The 27,008-nt window shown below is 40.8% G+C and overlaps 1 protein-coding gene across 1 annotated transcript in view; it reads left to right on the top strand.

Annotated features, from left to right (window-relative positions):
- Positions 1 to 27,008, top strand: part of crb2a (crumbs cell polarity complex component 2a) — a 59,456-nt gene that overhangs the window by 18,347 nt on the left and 14,101 nt on the right. Inside the window, exons 2-8 of the mRNA XM_082541108.1 lie at positions 1,606 to 2,298; positions 4,295 to 4,490; positions 7,170 to 7,309; positions 7,600 to 7,770; positions 7,952 to 8,065; positions 8,709 to 9,662; positions 15,227 to 15,789. Of these exons, the coding sequence (XP_082397234.1) occupies positions 1,606 to 2,298; positions 4,295 to 4,490; positions 7,170 to 7,309; positions 7,600 to 7,770; positions 7,952 to 8,065; positions 8,709 to 9,662; positions 15,227 to 15,789 (2,831 nt within the window). The remainder of the gene's footprint in view (positions 1 to 1,605; positions 2,299 to 4,294; positions 4,491 to 7,169; positions 7,310 to 7,599; positions 7,771 to 7,951; positions 8,066 to 8,708; positions 9,663 to 15,226; positions 15,790 to 27,008) is intronic.

Here is a 27,008-nt window from a genome sequence, read left to right on the forward strand (position 1 = left end):
TCATCATGATTGCCTGCTCAAGAGAACTGATTTGACAGCTTCTGTTTGATATCATGTGACGATTCTTTGTGATATTGGGCTACCGTTCTGCTCCTGTGAACATGTTTTTTTTTTACAAAAAAAACAAAAAAAGTTATTTAATTTAATAATTTTGATGAATAAACCATCCTTGTTTAGACATGGGCCATTTTTTGATCTTCCTTTGCTTGTGACTTTGTAAAAATTGTCAAGTCTGTCTAGATTACAATTAAAATTGCCATTTTGAGACTAAACATGCAGAGAAACACAAGGTCTTGACTGATGTGGAGTGGTAGGGGGTATTTGAACTTAAAAGCAAAAAGGAATTTTAATCAAGATTTACACATTTAAAGACCAGCTCAAGAACAACTTTGTCATCATAAAATTTAAACAAAAAAACAAAAAAACAAAAACAAAAACACCAGTAAATTATGAGGAGTTTATCAAAAAAACCAAGACTTAACAAAACGTAACACTGTACATTGCAGGAAATCTGTACAGTGGACAAACATATAGTTTTTCTCCTACGCTCTGATCGAGAGCTGTCATGTCTGCCACACACTCCAGTTACTCATCTTTGTATAGGTCATCTTTGTAACAAGACTTTGAGAATACAGAGGAGGTGGCAGTAATATGCTGAATGAAAGGGACTAGGTAAGGGAGTGATTTGACCACGGAGCTATATGTATGCTCGGAAAGGTTTAAACTGAAAAGAGACAATCTGACAGATTTTATAAAGGCTGTCCAAGTTTCTATCTATTATGATGGATGAAAAAACACAAATAAGTACTAAAATACTAAATACTAATGCATCAGTATTCTAATAGGATAATAAAATCGGATATATTAGCCTGGAATGAAGTAAAAGATATTGAGAGTCTTTTTAGCAATTAGATACAGCATATTCTTCCTCTTCTTTTTCACTCACTTCTTCTTTACTAATATTCATGCTCCAATGAACACATCCGGAGCAACTTGGGGTTCAGTATTTTGTTCAGTCCTTTCACATGTAGACTGGAGCAGCGAGGGATCGACCCACCAACCTTTAACACAGAAACCTAGAAAATGATCTGCTCTACACAGCCAGCCTGGAAATAAACCCAATCCCAATGAAGTTGGGAAGCTATGTAAAATGTAAAAGAGAATACAATGACTTTCAAATCTCATAAATCCATGTTTTATACCCAATAGAACAGAGGTCTCCAACCCCCGGGCCTCGGACCGGTACCGGTCCGTGAGTCGTTTGGTACCGGGCTGCGAGAGTTGAGGCTCAGGTGTGAAATGTATAGTTTTCAGGGTTTTTATCGGTTTTCAGCGTTATTTTGTTATCGTTTTTATCGTTTACTCGGTTTTCCTTGGTCTTTTCACGTGTGTTATGAATAAATTTTCTTTTTTTCGGTACCGGTACTAGTTTTATTTTGTTGTATTTATCCGCGACACCTTAAAGGCCGGTCCATGAAAATATTGTCGGGCATAAACTGGTCCGTGGCGCAAAAAAGGTTGGGGACCGCTGCAATAGAACATAGAAGACATATTAAATGTTTAAACAGAGACATTAACTCAATGTATTTCCTTTTTTTCTCACAGGAACATTCTGCACAGCCACAGCAGACAGATGCTTGTCTGCACCCTGCCAAAATGGTGCTACCTGTGTGGACACAATGGATGATTATGCCTGTATTTGTGCCAGAGATGGGGTGAGGTACATGGGCAAAAACTGTGATGAACTCTATGACGCCTGCTCTTTTGCTCCGTGCGAGGACTGCAGTAGTGTTCCTGGCACCACAGAGTACCACTGCATCTGTCCAGATGGACTGACAGGAGATAACTGCACAGAGGAGGTGGATGAGTGTCAGAGCAATCCTTGTTTCGAGCCTCGTTCTCTGTGTGTAGACCAACTGAATGGCTACTTCTGCAGGTGTCCATCTGGGTATGGAGGACGAGACTGCAGGACACCTGTAACCGACTGCATTGATGAACCCTGCAAGAACAATGGAACGTGTTTATTACAACCTGAAGGGTTCGAATGCCATTGTGCACCTGGGTTTGAGGGAAAGACCTGTGAGGAAGATATAAATGAGTGTTCATCAGAGCCCTGTCAGAATGGTGCCATCTGTATAGATGGAGTGGGAGAATTTCACTGCTTCTGTGTCCCAGGTTTTCAGGGCTATAACTGTGAAATTGATATCAATGAGTGTGCTTCAAGACCCTGTGAGAACAACGCCACTTGCATTAATGAGAAGGACCACTATAAGTGTGAGTGCCTGATGGGCTTTAAAGGTACATTCAAAAGTTGCATACACACACATCAAAGAGGAAAACTGTGTCCATATTACGTTATAGGCATATATTTCTAAAAAGGCCTAAAACTATACTAATACTAAAGTGGCTAAGGCCAATTACAATTTATTTAAATGGCAATTTATTTTCATTTCATGATATGAAAACTCAATGTGGTTAACAGAGAAAATAAAGACATAAGAACCTGCAAAGGTTTACAGTGCCTTGATGCAATGAAAACAGCAAAACAACAAAGCACCACAAAACAAAACAGTAGCAATTAAGTGTATGCATGAAAGGTTTTGAGCATGTTTTTGAACGTACACAGAGTTGTAATGGCTCTCAAATGAGCAGGCAATTTGTAACAAAGAATATGACCAGAATATCTGAAAATGCACTCAGCAAACTGAGATATGGAATTGTTAAAATATAATCACCAAACAGACTTAAATTCATGAGCCCACCTTAACCAAAGTTAATCCAAGTATAGGCAGAGGCAACATCTACGGTAGGAGTTCCCAAGGAGTGCTCTCTCACATAAAACAGATGTTCATTTTTAGAAATTATTCATCAAACTGAAATGTATTATGTGCTTCCAGCTACAGGTAGGGATGTCATTTACTTTGTATTCCTACCACTTTTAGGCAATGTGAACCAAAGTCTCACATAGGCAAGACTTCCATAGTAGTAATAATACAGAGAAAGCAACAACAGTAAAAAATAAATAAATAAAAACAAACAAACAAAAAACAGATGAACAAGCAGTTGGTGACAGGTGGAAGTAAAAAGCCAACAGCCAGCAGTCTGAGATGATGGGGCCTGATTATTTAAGACCTTGTATGTGATGAGGAGGATTTTGAATTTGATTCTGGATTTAACTGGGATCCAATGAAGCAAAGCCAGTTTGGGAGGAATATGCTCTCCATCGAGTCTAATCAACTCAAGGCAACTCAAGGCTTCATTCCAGACATGAAGTGATAAATGCATGAACTACTTTTTCAGTATCACTCTGAGTCACAACATTTCTAATTTTAGAGATATTGTGCAAGTGGAAGAAAGCAGTCCTACATATTTGTTTAATATGTGCATTAAAAGACATATCCTGGTCCAATACAACTCCAAGAGTGTTACTGGAGGCCAAGGTAATGTCATCCAGAGTAAGTATCTGGTTAAATACTACCGGTATGTTTAACCAAGATTTTTAGGACTGAGTACAAAAATCTCAGGGTTATTTGAATTTAGAAGTAGGAAGTTAACCTGCTTTCCAAATTTCTTCTGAGATTTTTGCACTGGTTCATTGTATATTTGCTCCCAATTTCACAGAAAGTTTTCAGGGTCTTTATAAATATATTAACTCTTCAGTTGTGCAGAAGCTAAAGAGTCTTTATGTTTTGTACATAACTGCAGCAAGGTGCTACCTTAAATCAATGGACCACGGGGATTGCCTTTTTAATTACAAAATGTATTGTGAAAAAGTGGAAAAATGAAAGAACCTCCACATTGTTAATGCGCTGACAAATAAACTTCCAAAATATGTATTTCAACAGTATATGTTACCACTAATTTTGGTCTGAACAGAAACTGGTTGATTTGATTATTTGCTTAGTCCACACATAAATTTTTGTTTCATATCACACACTCATTTTCACTAAGAATGCATCAGTAGGAAGACCGGTGCTCGCTCACATCATAGAAGCATTTCTGCTTCTGCTAATTCTATTGTTTTGTTTGTCGTTGATAAACTGGGCACAGCCGCACAGAGAGTATTTTAAGCATTTAGGTTAGATTCATCTCTCATTCAATTAGTTTGTTTAAGGATTTTACCAGAAGCTTTTAATCATCAAGGGTATCTGAAGACGAGAATAGGCACACTAATGTTGATGGTCGCTGATCTCAATGGGTAGTTGATTGTGCTTTGTTTTCTTGACATGACAACTTATTATTCTTTCATCGCTTTGATTTATCTCCTTTGCTTGACTCCCCCCTTCTCTTCCAGGAGTCAACTGTGAGACTGAAATAGATGAATGTGAGTCAAATCCCTGTCGCAACGGAGCCGATTGTCATGACCTCATAGGAATGTACTCTTGTGAGTGTCTACCTGGATTTGGTGGCATCCACTGTGAAGTTGATGTTGATGAGTGTGCCAGTATGCCCTGTCAGAACAGTGCAGTCTGTCATGATATGATTAACAGGTAGGCCAGTCCATCTGTAGCTGTCACAATAGCATAGACCATGAAATACTAAAGACAGATACTAGAAAGCTACCAGGTTACTGTTTTAAGGAGCTGATCACACCCACTAAAGGCAGTAGTCGAGTAGTCACACTAATTCTCTCAGTCAACACTAATGATTTGTGCAAGAGTTTGATTTGTGCAGGAGGCTGTTAATACACAACATACAGTTTAAACATGTGGAAAGCAGTAATATCATATACTATAATGTGTGCTTTTTTGAACATGAAAAATAGACATAATAATCATAATAACTTAACATATTTAAAAAAAATCCTTGTACCTTATTTTAGATAGGCTCTTTATTGCCATTGTGCAATTTTGTTCAGCAAAACTCTTTGATGGCAGTCTTTTTCAAAGCAGCATATAGAATAAATGATATAAAAAGAAAACAAGAAATAGGAGGTACTAAATTGACTATTACTAAGTAGTTTGAGTTCAATAGTGCAATTATGAAAAGAAAAATAATAATAAATATCAGACAAATTATGGCTCATGTGAATGTCCAATGAATTTGACGTGTTGGGTGTAAGGTGCAATTTGCCAGTCCAGCTCAATCTTCAATCAGAGCTTTCACAGCCCTTGGAAAGAAGCTCTTTTTCAGTCTTTCTGTGTGTGCTTTATTGACCCCGAGCCTGCTAGAGGGGAGGGAATCAAAAAAAAAACCTAGTCCATGACTCTCTGAGATGGGGGCTGGGTAGACTTCAGTGTAGACCTGGTCCAGTGTTTTTCCATTCCATGTTCCCATGTGGATGTTTTTGTGTTGTTTTTTGTTTTGGTAAAACAGACTTCAGGTTTGTGTGGTGAAAGCCACACAAACTAATGAGGAGTAAACTGGGAATGGGTGGTCTGTGGATAGCCTGATGCAGCCTGGCTTTGTATGATCTCTATCCAGTGTTATGGATTATCCAAAATGGATAATGAACATAGTGAACACATCTAAGAAGAGCTGAAGAGTTTCATTCAGGTTTCAGAGCTCATCACAGTACAGAAACAGTACTAGTTGCCTCTGACAGTGGACTCATCTGTGTGGCTCTCTTCCACAGCATGTCTTTTATCCTGTCTTCCTTCTCTCACCCTAACCGGTCGCAGCAGATGGCCGCCCCTCCCTGAGCCTGGTTCTGCCAGAGGTTTCTTCCTGTTAAAAGGGAGTTTTTCCTTCCCACTGTCACCAAAGTGCTTGCTCATAGGGGGTCATATGATTGTTGGGGTTTTCCCTGTATGTATTATTGTAGGGTCTACCTTACAATATAAAGCGCCTTGAGACAGCTGTTGTTGTAATTTGGTGCTATATGAATAAAATAAAATAAAATAAAATTGAATTGAATTGAATCTCAGGCTTCTCCTGCTAAGCGTCAGTGCTCAGTTCGATACTGTTGGCTGTAATATTTTATGGCAGCTATTTGAGTATACAGTAGGTCTTGTAAGCTGCTGTGCTGCAGTGGTTTGAATCATATCTCTCTAATAGACTCCAATTTGTTCATGTAAATGGAGAGTCCTCTTTACACACTAAGGTTAATTATGGAATTCCACAGGGTTCTGTGGACCATTTATACATGCTTCCCTTAGGCAGTATCATTTAAAATGCATAACATACATTTTCACTGCTATGCAGATAATACCCAACTTTATCGATCCATGAAGCCAGATAATACACACCAATCAGTTAAACTACAGGCTCTAATTTCCTGCCTCTTAATTCAAATAAAATTGAGGTTATTGTATTCAGCGCTAAAATCTTAGAATATGGTATCTAACCAGATGCTTACTGTGGATGGTATTTGCTTGGCCTCCAGTAACACTGTGAGGAATCTTGGAGTTGTTTTTGACCAGGATATGTCCTTCAGTGTGTATATCAGGGACTAGAAAGAGAGAGTATATTCCTCCTATATTGGCTACTCTTCATTGGCTCCCTGTCAAATCCAGAATCAAACTTACAATCCTGATCCTCAAATATAAGGTCTTCAATAATCAGACCCCTCTTATCTTTATGAGTTTATACTACCGTATCACCCCATGAGAGCATTTTGCCTCAGATTGCGGGCTTACATTATAAAATGATGTAAAACTCTGGGCTTCCAATGTGCAGTATTTATCATTTTAGTCCTTGTAAGGCTCATTTAATTTTGTCATGTTAGTAATGTCATTATCATTGTTTCTATTATCATAGCTACTGCACTAATGTATAGAATACCCTTTTAACCACATTCACCATGCTCATATGCTTATTTTATATATTTATTTTAAATGCTGGGCTACCTCACGATAGAAATTGTTACATTATAGCTGTCAAAGATATTCAGCATTCATCTATTGCAAGTTAGCTATAAACATTACAATACTTATGTGATGTAACTAAATGTAATGCATCTTAAATGTAACACAGTTAAAACTTTAATAATTTCTGCTTAAGTTGCTTCAGATCAGATAATGAATTTCCATGACCTCAAATTACTTTTTTATGTCATTAACTTCCACTTAGCTCTATAAGCTCAATAATATTGTTATTCTCTTAAGACAAAAATGCCGTCAATCTGCCTATATAATTCACTATCAAATATGTGTTTATACATAACAACTTTTTTTTTTGTTTCTTTGTTCCACGCTCTCTAAATGTTGATATCCTTGTGTCTTTTACAGCTATGCATGTGACTGCTCTGATACAGGATATGAGGGCAATCACTGTGAGATAGATATTCCTGAATGTATGTCTGATCCCTGCCAGCATGGTGGTACTTGTCAAGAAGGAGTCAAAGAATACACCTGTCTTTGCTGGCAAGGTACTGATCTACAAGCTCCAATCCAAACATTTCTGTCCCAGACACAAGAGTACAAACTGTGAATGCCTCTGATGTTCACGATTCTCTCTAATAACACCCCCATCTGTTGTTGTTGTTGTTGTTGTTGTTGTTGTTTTTGTGTGTTTTTTAACCAAACCACAATGAGATACTGGAATTGCCTACAGAAGAAATCAGAGTTGCACTTCACTAAATCAGAGTCATGTTTTTTTTGTGTGTGTTTGTTTTTTAAATATTTTCAGTGTGTGACGCACACCTTTTTTTCTCTCTAGGTTATGAAGGACCAAACTGTGAAGCTGATATAGATGAGTGTGCTGATCAGCCCTGTGAGAACAATGGGGAGTGTTTTGAACGCTCTGATGCATCTCACTGGGAGCTAGACTGGGAGCTGAGCTTTGCAGATGCAGCTGGATATATTTGCCAGTGTCGGTCGGGATTTGCAGGTCAATAAAAGTAAAGGAATCAGTGAACAAAGAATTATCTATCTATCGTATAGATAGATAGATAGATAGATAGATAGATAGATAGATAGATAGATAGATAGATAGATAGATAGATAGATAGATAGATAGATAGATAGATATTAAAACTACTGATAATGTTATATTTTGTTTGGTATAACAGGAGAGAACTGCTCTGTCAACATTGATGAGTGTGAATCTGAACCCTGTCAAAATGGAGGCATTTGTAAAGACAAGATCAATGGATATACCTGCACATGTCCTGCTGGATTTTTAGGTGGGTCTTATAATCTTGTAATACAGAGACAGAATTCCCTGTCACACTCAAAATTTAAATTCTGTATTAGTGTGTCTGTGTTTCCTAGTTTATAGTGAATTAAACAAAAGGTGACCATTCTCTCTTATAAAAATAAATTAGTAATACATGCACACAATTAAGCAACATTGGATTTCAATTCTGTTAAAAACAAACAAATGAAAAAAAGTCTTTGTCTCCTGGGATTTTCACCTTGAAGATGAGGAATATACTCCTGTGTGTGACCTTTACACAACTTTCTATTTTTACAATTAATCTTTATTATTCATTTTTTTTAAACCTGTTTATATAAGTCTGGACAGCAAAACTACTCATCTAGGTCACTTTGTGGGTTACCAGAAGTACCCTTGGTCAAGATACTGAACCCATGCTGCTCTCCAATGCATGTATGAATGTGTGTGAATGTTAGATAGGAAGCACTTAGAAAGAAAGTGCTGGTGTGAATGGGTGAATGTACAAGTTGTGTAATGCGTTTTGGGTCTTCAGATAAAACAGAAAAGCGCTATATACCAGTCCATTTACCATCTCTGTTTTTTCTAATACAGCACAGTATCAGGTGGTCATCTACCTCCACCATATCTAACCACCAATTTTCTCCTTCCAGGTGAGTTGTGTGAAGTGAACATTGATGAATGTGAGAGCCAGCCCTGCCAGAACGGTGGCTGGTGTGAAGATGGCAGGGCCACCTACACCTGTCACTGTCCTGAGGCAGCTGCAGGTGACCTTCCTTGGGGAGGTCATCACTGTAATTTGAAACTCCTTGGTTGCGTTGACCATAAATGTCAGAATGGAGCCACCTGCCATCCATGGCTAGAGGATGGAGAACATGGTCACACATGCTTGTGCCCTCATGGATTCCTAGATGAGAAATGCTCCACCAGAACAACTTTCTCCTTCTCCACTCCTGGATTTATTCACATTCAAGTTGTTGTAGAAGAAAGAATTCGCCGGGAAGTTGACCACCATGTTCACAAAGGTCTCGGGATACAGCTTCGCTTCCGGACAACTATATCTAATATGTTGGTCTTCTTCAGAGGGGATGTGGACAACCACCTCTTTCTAGAGATTGTGAATGGTAGTCTTCATGCAAAAGCCTCTTCTGAGGAATCGGAGTTGGATGTAATATTTCCTGGCTTGGTTAGTGATGGAAAATGGAGGGACGCTCACGTGTTTATGGCTCAGGAAGGTCTAGTCTTAAATCTGAAAGGTCCTGACTGTGACAATGATGGATGCACAGTTATAGATAGTGGTGCAGGTGAACCACCTTTCGAGCTCTCTGAAGCCTTTACTCATATTTATATAGGCGGAGCACCAGAGGACCTTTTAGAGTACTCTAAAAGTGGTGCAGGATTCATTGGGTGTATGGAAGACCTGATGATTGACTCTAAGCCTATTCTACCACAAACACTTCCAGAGGACCAAGGCTATGAACTGGGATGTACTAAGACTGAATGGTGTAATACTGAACCCTGCAATGGCCATGGACGGTGTGTGGACCTGTGGACCAGTTACCAGTGTGACTGCTACCGTCCCTTCCACGGTGAAAACTGTTCTGAAGGTAAAAATGTTTACCACAGGCAAATCTTTCCTTGTCAAGCTTGTTATATGTTGTAATCCCAATTTCCCAGAAACTAAAGCCTGTAATAATATATATGGGGAACCACTGGGGGGGTAATTGAAGGGATTTATACATTCCTCTTACCTATTACTTTGCTTTACCTTCTAAAAAAAAAAGAAATCAAATTCATTGATTTTATAAAGAATAATAATGATTATGTAAAGAATAATGATTAAATTTCCTTAGACTACGATGATCTGGATGACTGAGAACCTTCACAGACAATAATGATTAAAACTAAAACTAAAACCTGAGATAGTCCAGCTAAAATAATAAGCAAATAAAAGTCAGTTTAAAGGAACTCAAATTCATATTACTGAAGAAGGAATGTGAATTCAAAGGAAATTAGACCAGCTGACAAGTAGACCAGCTCTTTGTAAACCACACACAGACAGACATCACTTTATATTGATTATATGGTTTTCCTTTGAAAAGTATCAGTCTCCATTTTATTTTTTAAATGCTAATTTTGCTGGCCTGAGATTCACATTTGATTTCAGTTTCAAAGAGATATGAATGTAAAAGGTATATATACATAGTGTATGTGAGAGAAACAACACAGGGAAAAATATTAAACATGCTAACTGAAATTTTTAAAATTACTGAAACACTTGGTACAAAAGCTTTTGTTGGTGAGAGGTTCTACTTACTGATAGTAATTAGATTAGTAATAGATTTAATAGCAATAGATTTCAGCTGATGTCATGACTTTCCATGCCTTTTTGTACCCAACTTTCTTTGTGTGTTCAATACTTTTTCCCTGTGTCATTTCTCCTTAAAATACTTAATTTAAGCATATCTATGTACGCCATACTCAAAAATACGAAGCTAAAGTACACTCTAGCTCTTCCAGCTGCATGGGCTCCAGCAGGAGATGTTGAAACCAATTTAAAACAGCTGGGGAAGAATTACTGGAGTGATATTCAAGTGATATCCAGTCGAATCAATGACAGATCTATAAATGTAATGCTGAAATGTAACCAGTGGCGACATGTATAGACACTTATCATCTTTTGACCAAAATAGACAAAATAATTATTGTTGGGCACTTTATTTCTATATTACATTTAAATAATAATAACATTCCAATTGGCATCCATCAAAATGTTAATGAATAATAATTATTTGATTCCCTACTGAATTTTTAAGTTTCCTCACTTATAAAGAACAGTCTCAAATTTTTATGGGCCTTTTATTTTCACGGAGAGAGTCAAAATATCAACCAATATCAAGAAAGAAAATATCAAGAAAAAACACATTCAGCAGACATTATTGAGTGAAATACGTATTTGAATCACAAGCAAAGCATGACCAAGTACTTGGTGGAGAAAACCTTTTTGGTCTACTCCCCTTTACAGAAACTCTACTTGAAGGCAACTTGAAGCTTTTGCTCCCATCACAGATTTTCTATAGGTTTAAGGTTTAAAGAATTTCTAGGTCACTCCATTCCTTAACCTCTTAAGCCCCAAGCCTAACTGATCTCCTGCCTTTTGCCCCCGTATCAGGGGACGTTGGGGCTTAAGAGGTTAATATGCTTCTTATTTAGCCACTGCATTATTGCCTTAATGGTAAGTGATCATTATCATGCTGGAAGACCAATTCACAATCCATTCCGTGTTCTGGCTGAGGAAAGGAGTTTCTTATGCAAGATTTCATGATACATGGCCCCAACTATTGTCCTCTCACTGTGGTAAAATCATCCTCATCAGATCCTTACCCTTACCAGAAAAATAGCCCTGAAGCATAATGTAACTCTGTGCTTGACTGTGGATGTTGTTCTGTGGGTCATAGACAGCATTTCTCTTTCTCTGGAGCTGCAGCCCTAAACAGAACTCGTGCACACCCACCAAGGAAAAAATTTTGGTTATTGGCAATTCAGTTTTAAGAAAGTACTAGAGACTAGAGACACCAGCAACCATTGCTAATTGTTGTCCAGGGGCCAGAGCAGGGGGCACTGAAAAAACGCTGAAACTGTTAGCTAAGGATAAACGGAAATTTCATGAAACAGTAATTCCCATAATAATGAAATCCTGTTAAATCAATCAGAGACATTTAAAATGAATCTTTATTTGTTGTGTAACTTTGCCAAAACATTTAGAATCAGACTTTATTCATCCCTGAGGAAATTACGTGGTTACAGTTGCTCCAAGACAGTAAGAACAGTAATTAACTGAACTAAATTAAATAATACAATATATTGTCAGACTCTTCTTTTCTGGTCCCCTCCCCAATCGGACCAGTAGTGACATTCTCATCGAATTCCTGGCTCTTGGAGTGGTGTCCAAAATATGATGTGGGCTTTACTGATAATTGGGAAACCTTCTGGGGAAACTCTGGTCTTGTTAGAAAAGATGGCATATATCCCACCTTCTTGTTTCAAGAAATCTGGCCAAATTTATTAAACCCCCAAAACATGAACCACCCAAAAGAAAAAAGGGCACTAGAATCCCAAAAAATTGTGGAGGCTGCCTGGCAATGAATCAAGACTAGCAGGGATGGATAGTAGGACCAAGCTGGGGAGCTGCTCAGGAGGGGGTAATCCCAACAACAGCGAGATGAATTCATCAGAAATTATAAGGTCTTTGGTTTGTATCATATCTTTCTAATAGGCTCCAATTTGTTCATGTAAATTGAGTCCTCTTCACACACTAAGGTTAATTATGGAATTCCACAGGGTTCTGTGCTAGGGCCATTTATTACGCATAACATACATTTTCACCACTATGCAGATAATACCCAACATCGATCCATGGAGCCAGATAATACACACCAATCAGTTAAACTACAGGCTTTAATTTCCTGCCTCTTAATTCAAATAAAACTGAGGTTATTGTATTCGGCGCTAAAAATCTCAGAAATATGGTATCTAACCAGATGCTTACTCTGGATGGCATTAGCTTGGCCTCCAGTAACACTTTGGGGAACCTTGGAGTCATTTTATTGACCAAGATATGTCCTTCAATTAAACAAATATGTAGGACTGCTTTTTTCCATTTGCACAATATCTCTAAAATTAGAAACATCCTGTCTCTGAGTGACACTAAAAAAACTAGTTAATGCATTTATTACTTCTAGGCTGGACTACTGTAATTCATTTCATTCAGGATGTCCTAAAAACTCCATGAAAAGCTTTCACGTAATCCAAAATGCTGCAGCAAGAGTACTGATAGGGACTAGAAAGAGCAAGCAAGCAAGCAAGCAATTTATTTATATAGCGCTTTCAGATCAGCCACCAGCTGAACACAAAGTGCTGTACACTTGACATGCCAAACATGATACATTGAGCATGTTAAAAAAATGAGAAAAATAGTAATAATAATATAAGATAAGTAAAACATATATATAAAAAAAACAAAAAAAACAACACATTTAAAACAATAAAATCAGCACATTAGATTAAAACAATAAAATCAGGGTCAGACTGTGTCATAAACCAAAGAGTAAAAATGGGTTTTAAGACGTGTTTTAAAAGTGGACAGTGAAGGGGCCTCTCTAATGTGCTGGGAAAGATTGTTCCACAGATTAGGAGCAGCAATAGAGAAGGCCCTGTCCCCTCTGAGCTTTCTCTTGGACCTGGGTACCTCCAGGAGCAGCTTGTCAGCTGACCTGAGAGACCTGGGGGGTGAGTAAGGATGCAGAAGCTCAGAGAGGTAAGTTGGGGCAAGACCATTTAAACATTTAAACACAAACATGAGAATTTTTAAATGAACTCTAAGAAAGAGAGAGCATATTTCTCCTGTTTTGGCTTCCCTTCATTGGCTTCCTGTTAAATCCAGAATTGAAGTCAAAATCCTGCTCCTCACATATCTTAATGACCTTGTAGTACTATATCACCCCATTAGAGCACTTCACTCTCAAACTGCGGGCTTACTTGTTGATCCTAGAATATTTAAAAGTAGAACGGGAGGGAGAGACTTCAGTTTTCAGGCCCCTCTTCTGTGGAACCAGCTTCCACTTTGGATTCGGGAGACAGACACTATCTCTACTTTTACGATTAGGCTTAAAACTTTTCTTTTTGCTATAGCATATACTTAGGTCTGGATCAGATGACCCTGAATCGTCCCTTAGTTATGTGCATAGGCTGCCGGGGATTCCCACGATGCATTGAGTATTTCTTCTTCAGTCACCTTTTTCGCTCACTATGTGTTAATAGACCTCTCTGCATTGAACTATACTTGTTATTAATCTCTGGCACTCTTCCACAGCATGTATTTTGTCTTTTCTTCCTTCTCTCACCCCAACCGGTCGCAGCAGATGGCCGCCCCTCCCTGAGTCTGGTTCTGCTAGAGGTTTCTTCCTGTTAAAAGGGAGTTTTTCCTTCCCACTGTCGCCAAAGTGGTTGCTAATAGGGGGTCATATGATTGTTAGGTTTCTCTCTGTATGTTTTATTCTAGAATATAAAGTGGCTTGAGGCGACTGTTGTTGTGATTTGGTGCCCTATAAATAAAATTGGATTGAATTGAATTAGATGTATCATTACGTACATTTACTTTCAATACTACTGATGTTTATTTAGACTTTTTCTTTCCGTTTAAACTTTCTGAGCTAACTTCAGTAATATCTTCTTCAAAGTCATCAATGTGTCTATTAAATGTTTGCCATGATTAATCTGTTTATAAATGGGCAACATACTATAGCCTTCGAGTGGAGGTAATTAAACCATTACTTAAAAAGCCATTGCTTAACCCAGTTGTCTCAGCTAATTATAGGCCAATCTCCAATCTTCCTTTTATCTCAACATTTTTTGAAAGAGTAAATGTTATCTGATCATCTGCAGAACTCGCCTCCAACTCTGGAGACCCACAAACTCACCACACTTGATTCCTACTTCCGCTTGATAGGTCCCTCCCACCTCTGGTGTCCATCATTTGTTCAGGGGATTACTGCCACGACAGGCCACAGCTTTGTACTGCTGTCTCGGCATTTAACACAAGCCATTCAGGCTCAATCTCTCTATTCTCCATCATAAAGTTGTGTTGGTGGTGTGATTCAAAAATCTCATGGGGCTTCTGTCAGACACTCTCAATGTACCCTCACTCTATGTTTGGTTACACCAGACCTATCCACCATGCTCCCCATGGTGTTTGTTATGGACAAACTGTGATTAGTACAGAAGTCCAACAAACAACTTGGAGGTTTAGGTTTAGCTCAACTCTCCCTGAAATGTCACCATAAGAATACAAGGACTAGAAAGATGTCCTATTTCTCCTATACTGGCTGCTATTCATTGGCTTCCTCTTAAATAAACAATTGAATTTAAATTCCTTCTCTTCACATACAAAGTAAACAATCAGACCCTATCCTAAAGACCTCTTAGTAGCATATTACTACTTTACTACTTTTACTACAGACATCCAGGTGTACATGTTTTTTACAGAACATTTTAACTTAGATGTGTGCTAAACATAAAATATAACTGGACGTTATTAATGGAACACCCTGGGGCATTGTTGCAGAGGTGTACATGATGTTTTTAATGTAGTTCAATTATTGTTCCCTGACAGAATTTTCTTGGTGGACCTACAACCATGAAGACACAGTGAGTTCCAGTGGATATGATATTGTTAAAAGCCACGGGAGCAGCTTCAGTGTGTCTTTCATCCTGCGCTCTTTAAAGCCAGATGGGTTGCTTTTCCAGCTGAGGAGGCCCACAGAGGAGGCCTACTTCTCAGTTTACCTGGGCATGGGGAGGGTTTTTGTTAGCTCTCTGCCAAGTAGTGCTCCACTTACAGCTCCAATATTTGTGACTAATGGTGAGAAGCAGCTTCTGCAGGTGGAAGTGCAACACAGACAGGTCATCTTTGAGCATGCGGGAATTCGCTACAGAATGGGAGAGATCCCTGAAGTTAGTGTTAACAGTGGAGATCAGGCCTATGTGGGAGGACTTCCAAAGGAATGGCCCTCTGATACCTGGGGGGGACGTTTCAAAGGTTGCCTTCAGGATCTTCGTTTAGACTCCGTGCATTTGGATGTGGATGGTTGGAACACCTTGAATAAAGTGGACATTTATTCATTAACCTATTCTGAGAATGTAAAGAAGGGATGTGTCAGTGACAATACCTGCAAGGTAGGACAAACCTCCTAAATCTTTTTATATTCTTTTGTGTCTTTGTGTTCTTGTGAAAAATACCTTTAGGTATGTTGTTCACCTTCATGTTGTTTGGATGTGTAGTTCTCAGTGAGTGTGTAACTATTGTCTTTTTGAAAAAGTAACTTAACTGTCTGCTTATGATGTATTTAATGGACATCAGTAAACTGCTATTATAAAAAGACAGGTTACACTTTTCCTTAAACCATTCTCTAAACTAATGAGGTGATATTTAGGCCAAAATGGTACCCACTTTGTTAAAATATGACCCAAAGGGGAAAGTGTTATAAATGAAACACAGACCATTTTGATACTAGTCCGAAGCCAACAGTTCTGGGCGGCTCTCACTTCATGTTGGTAGATGATTGGGAAACGTCTGGGGAAAACCTGGTCTTGTTAGAAGAGACAGCATCCATCCCACTATTCCACTTTGGATGGAGCAGCTTTCATTTCTAGAAATCTGGCCAAATTTATTAAACCCTCAAAAACGTGTCTATGCAGAATCAGGACGAGAAAGCAGAGTTGCAGTCTTGCAATTCTCTCTGTAGCTCATCACTTCCTGTTATCCCCCCGAAACCCCATTATTATTAAAGATTAGGTCTCTCTTAGTACATCAATTATTAATCGACCAACAAACCTTTCTTTGATTTATTCTGCCTTACAGAAAACTGGTTACAGTAAGATGATTACGTTAGTTTATATGAATCAACACCCCTGATTTAGTGCTCATGTGATATGAAATAATTATTGTTATTATGTTATGTAATTATTGATTTTAAGATCTGTGTAGATACTGAAAATGACAGACTCAACACAGCATTAAGTCAATTATCAATTATTAGACTCAACTGGCTTCTCTCAAAATGTAAAAGAAACCACACATTATTTTAATCACACTGGATTTTGTTCTGACATATGGCATGAAAACAGCTTCCTGCAGCCTTGACCAATTGCAGTGTAACTAAGGGAAAATTCAGGGTCATCTAATCCAGCCCTAAATATTTGCTTTATTAAAAAGGAAAGTTTTAAGCCTAATCTTAAAAGTAGAGAGGGTGTCTGTCTCCCCAATCCAAGCTGGAAGCTGGTTCCCAGAAGAAGGACCTGCAAGCTGAACAAGGCTCTCTCTGCCAGGCCTTCAGGCTGGGATGCATGAGGTTCGCCCTGAGTTCCCAAAGGCACTGGATGTTGTAGGGCTGCCTTGGTTGATGTTTCTCATTTTCAAGATATTGCACAAATAAAAGGAAAGCAGTCCTGCATATTTGTTTAATATACGCATTGGACATATCCTGGCCAAAAATGACTTCAGGATTCTTCACAGGGTTACTGGATGTCAAGGTAATGCCATACAGAGTAGACAACTAGTTAGACATCATATTCCTAAGATTTCTAGGGGTGAATACAATAACCTGAGTTTAGAACCAGAAAATTTGAGGTTATTTTTATCTGAATTTAGGTCTTTAAACCTTTAAGACATTCCTGCAGTTTAACTACTTGTTAAACTGTATGGTATGTTATCTGGCTTCATGGATAGATAATCTTCGGTATCATTCGCATAGTATTGAAAATACATGCTATGCCTTCTAATGACACTGCTAACGGAAGCATGTATAATGTCATAGCGCCTAATTCTGTGGAACTCCATAAATAAGCTTAGCATTCAATTTAATTAAATTGTTTATATTTCGCCAAATCACAAGTTTCAAGGTACTTTACACTTTAGTTTAAAAAAAAAAAAACTACAATAATATAGAGAAAACAGAAAATTACAACAATGATATGACCCCCTTGGAGCAAGCAAGGAAAAACTCCTTTTTAACAGGAAGAAACCTCGAGCAGAACCATGCTCAGAGGGGGGCAGCAATTTGCAACGTCTAGCTGGGTTAGGGGAGGAAGACAGGACACTGACACTGTGGAAGAGAGGGAGAAATGAATAATAACTAATAATTAAATGCAGAGAGGTGTATAAACACAGAGATTGAAAAAAAAGTGACTGAAGAAAGTAGCTGTGTGAAGAGGACTATCCATTTACATGTATAAACTGGATATCTGCAAGCCAATCTAACTTCTTTTTATCTCTAAAATTCTTGAAAGAATTACAAAACAGCTACAGAGAAATGTTTTATTTAAAGAGTTTTAGTCATGTTTTAGAGCTCATCACTGTCCTGAAATAGTGTTAGTGAAGGTTAAAAATGAAGGATCATTTTTAACCTTCTCCGTGCTTGTCCTGCAAGACCTCAGCGTTCCATACTGTTGACCAAAATATTTTATTACAGCAATAAGAGCATGCTGTAGGTATTAAAGCACTGCACTGCAGTGATTTGAATCATGTCTATGTAATAGATTCCAATTTTGTCACGGCGAGTGAGGTGAGCCGTGTGGAGGCAATGAAGGAGGATCCAAACGCAGGCAGTCGTGAAGGTGTGAAGGTGGTTTATTGAGCATGAAAGTAAATACAAACGGCAAAGGGAGCTATGACTAACTAGACTGGGAACAAACTAACTACAGAACACGAACCTGAACATGAGCAGAAACACTTAGCGGTTGACAGCAGGGAAACACACAGATGACGCAGGGTGGAATACACAGACGGACCAGCAACTACAATGACGGCAGACATGACTTAAATACACAGAGAATCACAGGGGAATTACACACAGGTGGTGGACACAGCTGGGAATAATCAACAAGACGAGACAAAGGTAAAACTGAACACACTCACATGAGACGCAGACCATCACAATAAAACAGGAACAAGCAACCATCACACTAAGACACAAACTCGACATAGAGAGACAGACAGAAAATGGCACATGGAGCTAGACAAATACTAAGCAGACACAACTGAAGAACAAATCCTAAACACCACAGAAACATGAAACTCAAATAATAAACATCATCATAATCAACACTACAAGAGAACAAGAAAACAATCCCTGATGCAAACTAAAACCAAAACATAATAAAACTCAAACTACTGGGTCCGACGGACCCAGAACCGTGACAAATTTGTTCATTTGTAAATCCTTTTAGAGGCTTAGAGAGTCTTCTTCACACACTAAGGTCAATTATGGAGTTCCACAGGGTTCTGTGCTAGGACCAGTTGTTCTTACATTATACATGCTTCCCTTCGGCAGTATCATTAGAAGGGATAGCATACGTTTCCATTGCTATGTCGATGACACCCAACTTTATCTAACCATGAAGACAGATAACACACACCAATTAGTTTAAACTGCAGGAAAGTCTTAAAATTGACCTAAAATTTCTCCGAGTGATGTTGAAAAGCTTTTCCATGCATTTATTACTACTAGTAATATTACTTTATTACTTCTGGACTACTGTAATTCATTATTTTCAGGATTTCCCCAAAACTCCATGAAAAGCCTCCATTTGAACCAAAATTGCTGCAGCAAAAGTACTGACAGGGACTAGAAAGAAAGAGCATATTTCACACATACTGGCTTCACATCATTGGCTCCCTGTTAAATCCAGAATCAAATTTTAAATCCCTCTGTGTCAAAGGGGGCCAAAGGCCTGTACTGAATGTTAACCATTCCTCGCCGTCAGTCCCCTGACCGTGGTCGGGAGACACGAGGGGAGATGCTTCCTCCAGAGCCGAAGTTTGTCCTCCTTCGGGGTTAACTCCCTTCACTTTTGTGGAGTAGTGAGGCAGACAGAAATCAGCCGAGGGCCCGGAGAGTACTGAAGAGATGAGGCTTTAATAACAGTACTGCACACTTCGAAAACACACTGCATAGCCTGTAGCCCGTTAGAACGCTGCTCCCGGTCGCCCTCTCTACCCATGACACACTCTCTCCATTTTTCTCTCTTTCGCTCCCCCGCGTTTCCTTCATGCGCATGCTCACACACACATCACATACACTCCTTACTGCACCCAGTCACACACAAGACGGCAATTCCCGCAACATGAAGCTGGACCGAAGTGCAGAACCAAGTGCGGAGTCAGCTGAAGTAGTTTTAATAGACTTTATTATCTTTGCAACAAACAGAATAATAACTTGGCATAGAAAAGTAGCAAACTTAAAGTGAACACAACATTTAACTTTGATGGATGAGGGGTTTGGGCCTGGGAGGACTAGTGAGGAGGACTGAGTCGTGGCAGGTAATACAAGTTATTGCACTGAACGGAAAGGGAAAAGGAGGTTAGAGTGAATGAATGAGTGAATGAGAACTTCTCCAGGTGAATGTGGATCTTAAAAGAGGGAATAGCTTGTGCTGCAGGTGGAGTCAGAGGTACTTTAAGAGGAGGAGGTGAAATTCCAGGTGAGCTGAACAGAGAGAAATGACTACCCTGGGTTCCAAGAAATCCTGTGAGCAATGGTGGCAGGAGGGCAGGCGGGTGTTGAGCAGGAAGTTTTCCCAGTAACAATGAGTATGACTGGGAATCCGAGGAGTGAGCGAAGCTGAAGAACGGAGCTGAGATGTGACCAGAAAACTGCAGCACAAGATAACAAGGGAAGTGCAAGGACTAGAAACAATAGCAGTGAGAGAGTGTGAGAGCCTGTTACCAACATGGATTAGTTGACAAACTGATGGTGAAGAGACGTCAACGCAGTTCTTAAGTAATGTGGACACAGGTGAATCAGGAACCCAGTGGAATTTTTCCGCAGCTCACCCAGCCTGTGACACTCTGCTCACTTACAAGGTCTTGAATAATCAGATAATAATAATGTAACACTTTTACCACCGGCTCGTGTGACAAGACTCCCCCCTTATGCCCTCGGGTGCAGTCTTGACTCTACTTAAACATTCTGTGATAAAAGATACATCTCGAAAAATAAATATCAGTCTAAGGTTCATATGATTCTCGTGTCTACACAGACAAGCGGAGGCTAAGGAAATACACTTAACCGATTAAGGCTAATACATGTGAATACTCAAATGATAAGACACCATGCAATAAACCCAACACAGGATCTCAGGGTTAGAAAATGTATTAAACAATTGCAGGAAATTCACATCCAACCCTTTTTTTTCTTCATGAAAAAAACACATATACAAAACATACAATAAACCCCCCGGGAGATAGATTTTAGTATTTTTTCCCTTAACCTGTCCAATGTTATTCTTTCCCCAGAGTGCACTCTTAGTTTATTTTTGTTGTTGGCGCGCTTTAGTTGGAGCTCTTAATAATAACAACAATACCTCCGAGTATCCGTGATGTCTCCACCTCCTCCGATGAATAACTCGCTCGTTGTGGTAGCAACCGTCTCCACTCGCGGCAGCGAGCAACGAATCTCCGGTTCCTTAGATAGCAGCAAATCATCCACGGTTAGCGACTCTCTCCCGAGACAACTCTCAAACTCCGTCTCTTCCTCCGGCGGAATCTCCGTTAGCCAGGACCGTGGCGTTAGCCTAGCTCCAGCTAGCCAACGTAGCCAAACGTGCCTCGTGCTTAGCCAAGCACAAAAGATACGGGAAGCCCGGCTCAAACGCTCCGAATGATTACCGGGAAGTCCGCAGACGGGTGATATGTTGTTGCCGAACAACTTTGGTGACATAAGCAGTCCCGAAGTCCATGCTTCGTCTATGCCATTTTAGTAATTCTCCTTTTCTTCTCCTCTCTTCCTCGCGAGTCTCTTTCCCCCGGAAGTCATCTGCAAGTCATGACCTCTCGTGACGTAGCATACAAAACAAGTTACACTTCTTCTCTTTTAACAGACATTCACATTCCATGAAATTATGGTTTTTTTTAACGTAACTGATTTTTTCACACACTATTTATGCATTTTAATACAAACATTTATATCACATATCTATACCACTCTTAACCTCACCATGAACTGTTATTTTCTCTTCGACTTATTCTCATGAAAACAAAATAAATACCACTGATATTTATCAGAGTATTACACTCTCCCCCCACCAAAGAAAAGCATGCCCTCATGACTTTGTACCTTGAAAACATAAACCATTATGGCACAACAGGTGAGTAAAACACACAACTAAGCAAAGATGGGTGTGCCTATCCATTTATAAAAACAAGAGACATATTTCACTGTTGTGGCGGCTACCACACTGGGATGACCTGGTTCATCATAAGTTAACCTCAAAGGAGCCCTCTTCAACCGCTGAGGTCTGGCCTTAATGTCAACATCAAGATTAGTCTCAGAGTTAAATTCAGTGTCCTCTTCTTGCAAGAGAATGTCTTCAGGCAGTACTTTGTCTTTCCCTGTCTCCTCAGGATTCTCGCAAGTATCAGGTGATTCGGCTTCGGTGATCTCAACAGACTCAGATTCATTTACACTGTCCGTCTCAGGTTCCTCTACACATTCCTGTGTTACTCCCAGCCCAACTGTTTTTGGTTGTTCAGCTACGTCACTTAAGGAAATACCCAAATCCAGACTGAACGGTTCCAGAGTATCACTATCCATGTTGCACCTGAGAGGTTCAACAGTCAGATCACACCAAAGTCCAAAATCCTCATCTTCGGAGTCAGTGTACTCTTTCTCATCTTTATCACTGGGCGTGACTCCTTCCCTTTCAGAGTCTTTATCTGCCGTTCTCTGCGATAGTGTCTTTTCCTTTCCAGGCTTGTCTGTGCATTCTTTCTGTTTCCTCCGTCGCAAGACTCTCCTTGTAGGGGTGAGATCCGTATGGGATGCAGAGTCTAGACATATCCTCTCCCCAAGAGGCAGTAAATGATTTCGATGGAGGATCTTGATTGGTCCATCACCATCTTCAGGTTTCAACCGGAACACTGGTAGGTTTGGCATCTTGCTTTCCACAACATATGGTTTTGACGCCCAGCGATCGGCCAGTTTATGCTTCCCCTGTAACCCGAGGTTTCGTAGCAAGACTCTGTCTCCAGGTAACAACTGTGCGAACCTGATTCTTTTGTCATACCGCTGCTTATTGTTCTCATTCTGTTTGGCCGCGACGGACTCTGCTAGTTCATAGGCAGCCTTTAACTCCTTCCTCAGGTCAGAAACGTACTTGAGGTAAGTTTTCTGTGGTGTGCCATCACTAGAAGTCTCGAAACACAAATCCACAGGTAACCTAGCTTCACGCCCAAACATAAGGAAATAAGGAGAGAAACCTGTAGCTTCATTTGGAGTGCAATTATAAGCATGAACCAAATGAACGACGTGCTGACTCCATTTTTTCTTTCTGTTCGGTTCCAGGGTCCCCAACATGTCCAACAACGTCCTATTAAATCTCTCGGGTTGAGGGTCTCCTTGAGGATGATAGGGCGTCGTTCTTGACTTTTCAACTCCAAGCGAACTCAACACTTCATGAACAAGACGACTTTCAAAATCTCTGCCCTGATCACTGTGCATCCTCCGTGGCAGTCCGTAATGAACGAAATACTTCTCCAGCAACACCTTTGCAACCGTAGAGGCTCTCTGGTCTCTTGTTGGAAAAGCTTGAGCATAACGAGTGTAGTGATCGGTAATGACCAGAACATTTTCTGTGCTGCTCGAATCAGGCTCTATGGACAAAAAGTCCATACAAACAAGGTCGAACGGTCCCTCACTTTGCAAATGCGACAAAGGTGCAGCTCTCTTGGGTAGAGTCTTTCTTTTTATACACCTCTCACAAGACTTGCAATACTCTTCAATCTCTGACTTCATCCGAGGCCAGTAGAACCGGTTTCTTACCAAGCCGTATGTCTTGTCGAGGCCCAAATGACCTGAGTCATCGTGCAGTGATTTCAGTACAGGGACTCTATACTTTTCTGGTAGTACCAACTGAGAACAGCGTGATTTTCCTGGAGGAGTTACAATGCGATACATCACTCCTTTCTGCATCTTTAACCTGTCCCACTCTCTCAACAGCAAAGAGCAAGTTGGTTGCTTGGTCTTGTCAACTTGGTTACTATTCCCATTACTCAGAGCTGTCCACACTTGTCCTATGCCGGGGTCTTCCCGTTGAGCGGTCGACAACTCAGCAAGACTCACAAAAGGCATATTCTTAACACTCAAAGAAGCCAGATTGCAATAAGCTTGTGGGATAGCTTGTGGAGAAGTGCCAAAAGAGTCAATGGCTCTTCCGGATCGTGGGTTTTTATGTTTCATCACCCCAGACATTTGACACAAGGCTCTCACTCCTGCTGCAGGAACGTCGTCCCACTCTGATTTGGATATCGACCCCGATTGTGGCCGGCGAGAGAGAGCGTCAGCGTCAATGTTTTGGACTCCTGCTCTGTACTTGAGACTAAAGTCATATGTAGACAGGGCAGCAAGCCAACGGTGACCCGTCGCGTCTAGCTTGGCAGACGTTAGCACATATGTCAGAGGGTTGTTGTCTGTCCTCACCTCGAACTTGGTCCCGTACAGATAGTCATGCAGTCTGTCCACTACCGCCCACTTCAGCGCCAAAAATTCCAATTTATGGGCTGGATAATTCTTTTCTGAAGGAGTCAAACTCCGACTGACGAAAGCCACAGGTCTCAATCCTTCACCTTGATCCTGGTACAGCACTCCTCCTAGCCCCTCCCGGCTAGCGTCTACATGTAGCACATAAGGTAGCTGAGGATCGGCAAAGGCCAACACAGGAGCTTGGGTAAGTCGTCGCTTCAGCTCCTCAAAGGCTGCCTCACATTCTCCGCTCCAGCGACCACCAAAGGGCTCTGCGGGGTTAAGGTACGGACCATCCTGTCTGTCCTTTACTTTCTTCTTTGCAGTTGAAGGGTAACCAGACAACAGTTGGTTCAATGGGTGAGCTACCTTGGAGTAATCTTTCACGAAACGCCGGTAGTACCCACAGAATCCAAGAAACGATCGTAATGCAGTCACAGTGTTGGGTCTTGGCCATGCGGTTACAGCTTCAGTCTTCTTTGGATCAGTAGACACCCCGTCTTGAGATATGATGTGCCCAACGTAAGTCACCGATGGCTGACAAAACTGACATTTATCCAGTGACAGCTTCAGTCCTTCGTCCTTTAGACGGTCAAGCACCTTCAGCAACCGGATCTCATGCTCCTCAAGCGTGGCTCCAAACACAATGAGATCGTCGAGATAGACCAACACCTCAAGCAAGTTCATGTCTCCAACAGTTTGTTCCATTACCCGCTGAAATGTAGCGGGAGCCCCTGTCACTCCCTGTGGCATTCTTTCAAATTGGAAGAATCCAGCCGGGCAAATGAAAGCTGTCTTTTCCTTGTCGGAGTCTGCCATGGGCACTTGATAGTATCCACTCCGAAGGTCAAGCACACTGAACCACTTGCTTCCACTGAGACATGCCAAAGCATCTTCAATTCTTGGCACTGTGTATTGGTCGGGAGTGGTGCGGCGGTTTAGGGTCCGAAAATCCACACACATCCTTATTTTCCCATTCTTCTTTCTCACGACCACAATGGGTGAGGCATAAGGACTGCGTGACTCTGTAATAACACCAGCAGTTTTTAGCTGCGCTAGATGCTGTCTCAATGCTTCCACGTCAGCAGGCGGCAACCGACGAGACCTCTCCCGAAATGGTTTGTCCTCTGTGGTTTTGATAGTGTGCTGGGTGCTCTTACTGCATCCGACATCAAACTCATGCAGAGAGAAAACTTCACTCCGCTCCATCATTTCTGTCACCAACCTTTCCTTCCACTCCTTAGGAACTGGTGAGTCTCCAAAGTTGAAAGAAAAGGGGCTCAGCTTCCCAGCGAACTCGACTTCAGACTCTTCTCTCCCAGGTAGAGATGACACAACGTCGACTGGAAACAGATGAGCTATTGGTGTCCCTCTGGTCAAGGTAATTTCCCGTGCTGACATGTTTCTAACTAGAACAGTAATTCTTTTGGCCGTCACACCAGTGGAGGTCTGCAACTCTGGTCTCACCAGGAGTCCATCGGGAAACCGTGACTCATTCGCAGGGTCATCAGGTGAGTCTACAAGGATTGTCTGAGTGCCCAGCACTCCATGAAACTTTGGTGCCCCAGCCACTTGGGCGACTCCCCCAGGCCGTATGGTGACAGGTTTGGCTTGGGTGAACCACACCGTTCCCCTCTGGTTACTGTCAGCATCAGGTGGTAACACTGAGATCTCACTGAAAACTTTTCTGAAGACTGGGTGAATGTGCATGGATCTCACAAAGTTTTCTCCTCCCTTTTCCCTGCAGTGGCTAAGCAATCGCCTCACAGTGGGTGTGTTGGTGCCAACAAGCAGGGAAACTTCACCTCTCACAACTGGGTCGGGACATACCAACACAAGTGCATCAATGGTCTCACTCACACCTACATCTGCTTCCAAAAACTCCAGCCTAAGTGACAAATAGCCATCATAAGGGTACTCGGCGGAACTGAGACCCCATATCGCCAACGTGTCGATAGACGTCAATGGCAGGTGTGTCAAATATCTGTCGTAGAAGGATCTGTACAGCAGGGTTACCTGAGAACCAGAATCGAGTATGGCTTTAGAGTAGATGCCTTCAATCTGTACCGACACTACAGAGCTAGGGCCCACTAAGCCTGCAGGTACAGTGTCTTTCACTTTTCCCTCTAAGGTGCTGCACTTGGTGGAACGTTTTACAACCACCGGGATGCCAGGCCGTTCCTCTACTGGACCCCGCGGTAGTTTCCCGATTTCTTTGTCAGTTTAATGAGGCGCTTGTTGACTTTGAGTAGGTTTTCTTCACCTTCACATTCTCTCTTAAAATGTCCATCCTCCCCACATCTGTAGCAAAATATTCCAGGTTTATCCTCTTGATAGCCAGACCTTTGTGGGGTAGCATTTCTTTTATAAGGTGGCTTGGCAGGGACTTCTGGTTGTGAAATCTGGGTGTCTGGATGTGATGCAACCGTAGCAGCTTTAAGACTAAGCATCTCAGCTTTCATGACACTTAACTCTTTTTTCAGCTTTGCCACTTCAGGATCAACTTCTTGTTCAGGTGCCGACTTAGAAATAGGAGTTACAGACTGTGACATTACTGGGTTCTTACTATCGTTTCTGCTTTGGAGCATGTCCTCTTCCTCCCTTACTTCTTTTAGCAACTCACTGAAAGAAGGGGGTTCTCGCAGCTTGTGAGTCATACGAAGACGAAGTGCAATCATGTCTTGTTGCAGTGCTCCCCTCACAACCTGCTCCATCCGTAATCGATTCATGTCAGACAGTGCCACGCCTCCTTTTCTGAAAATACAGTGCAGCAGTTTATCCAACCTCAACAAGTAAGTAGACAACTTTTCGCCCACATTTTGGTAGGTATGTCTGAACTTCACCAGAAGATCGGACGCACTCTCAGTTGTTCCAAAA

Source organism: Aulonocara stuartgranti, assembly GCF_965226115.1.
Source record: "Aulonocara stuartgranti genome assembly, chromosome: 7".
Taxonomy (NCBI): Eukaryota; Metazoa; Chordata; class Actinopteri; order Cichliformes; family Cichlidae; genus Aulonocara; species Aulonocara stuartgranti.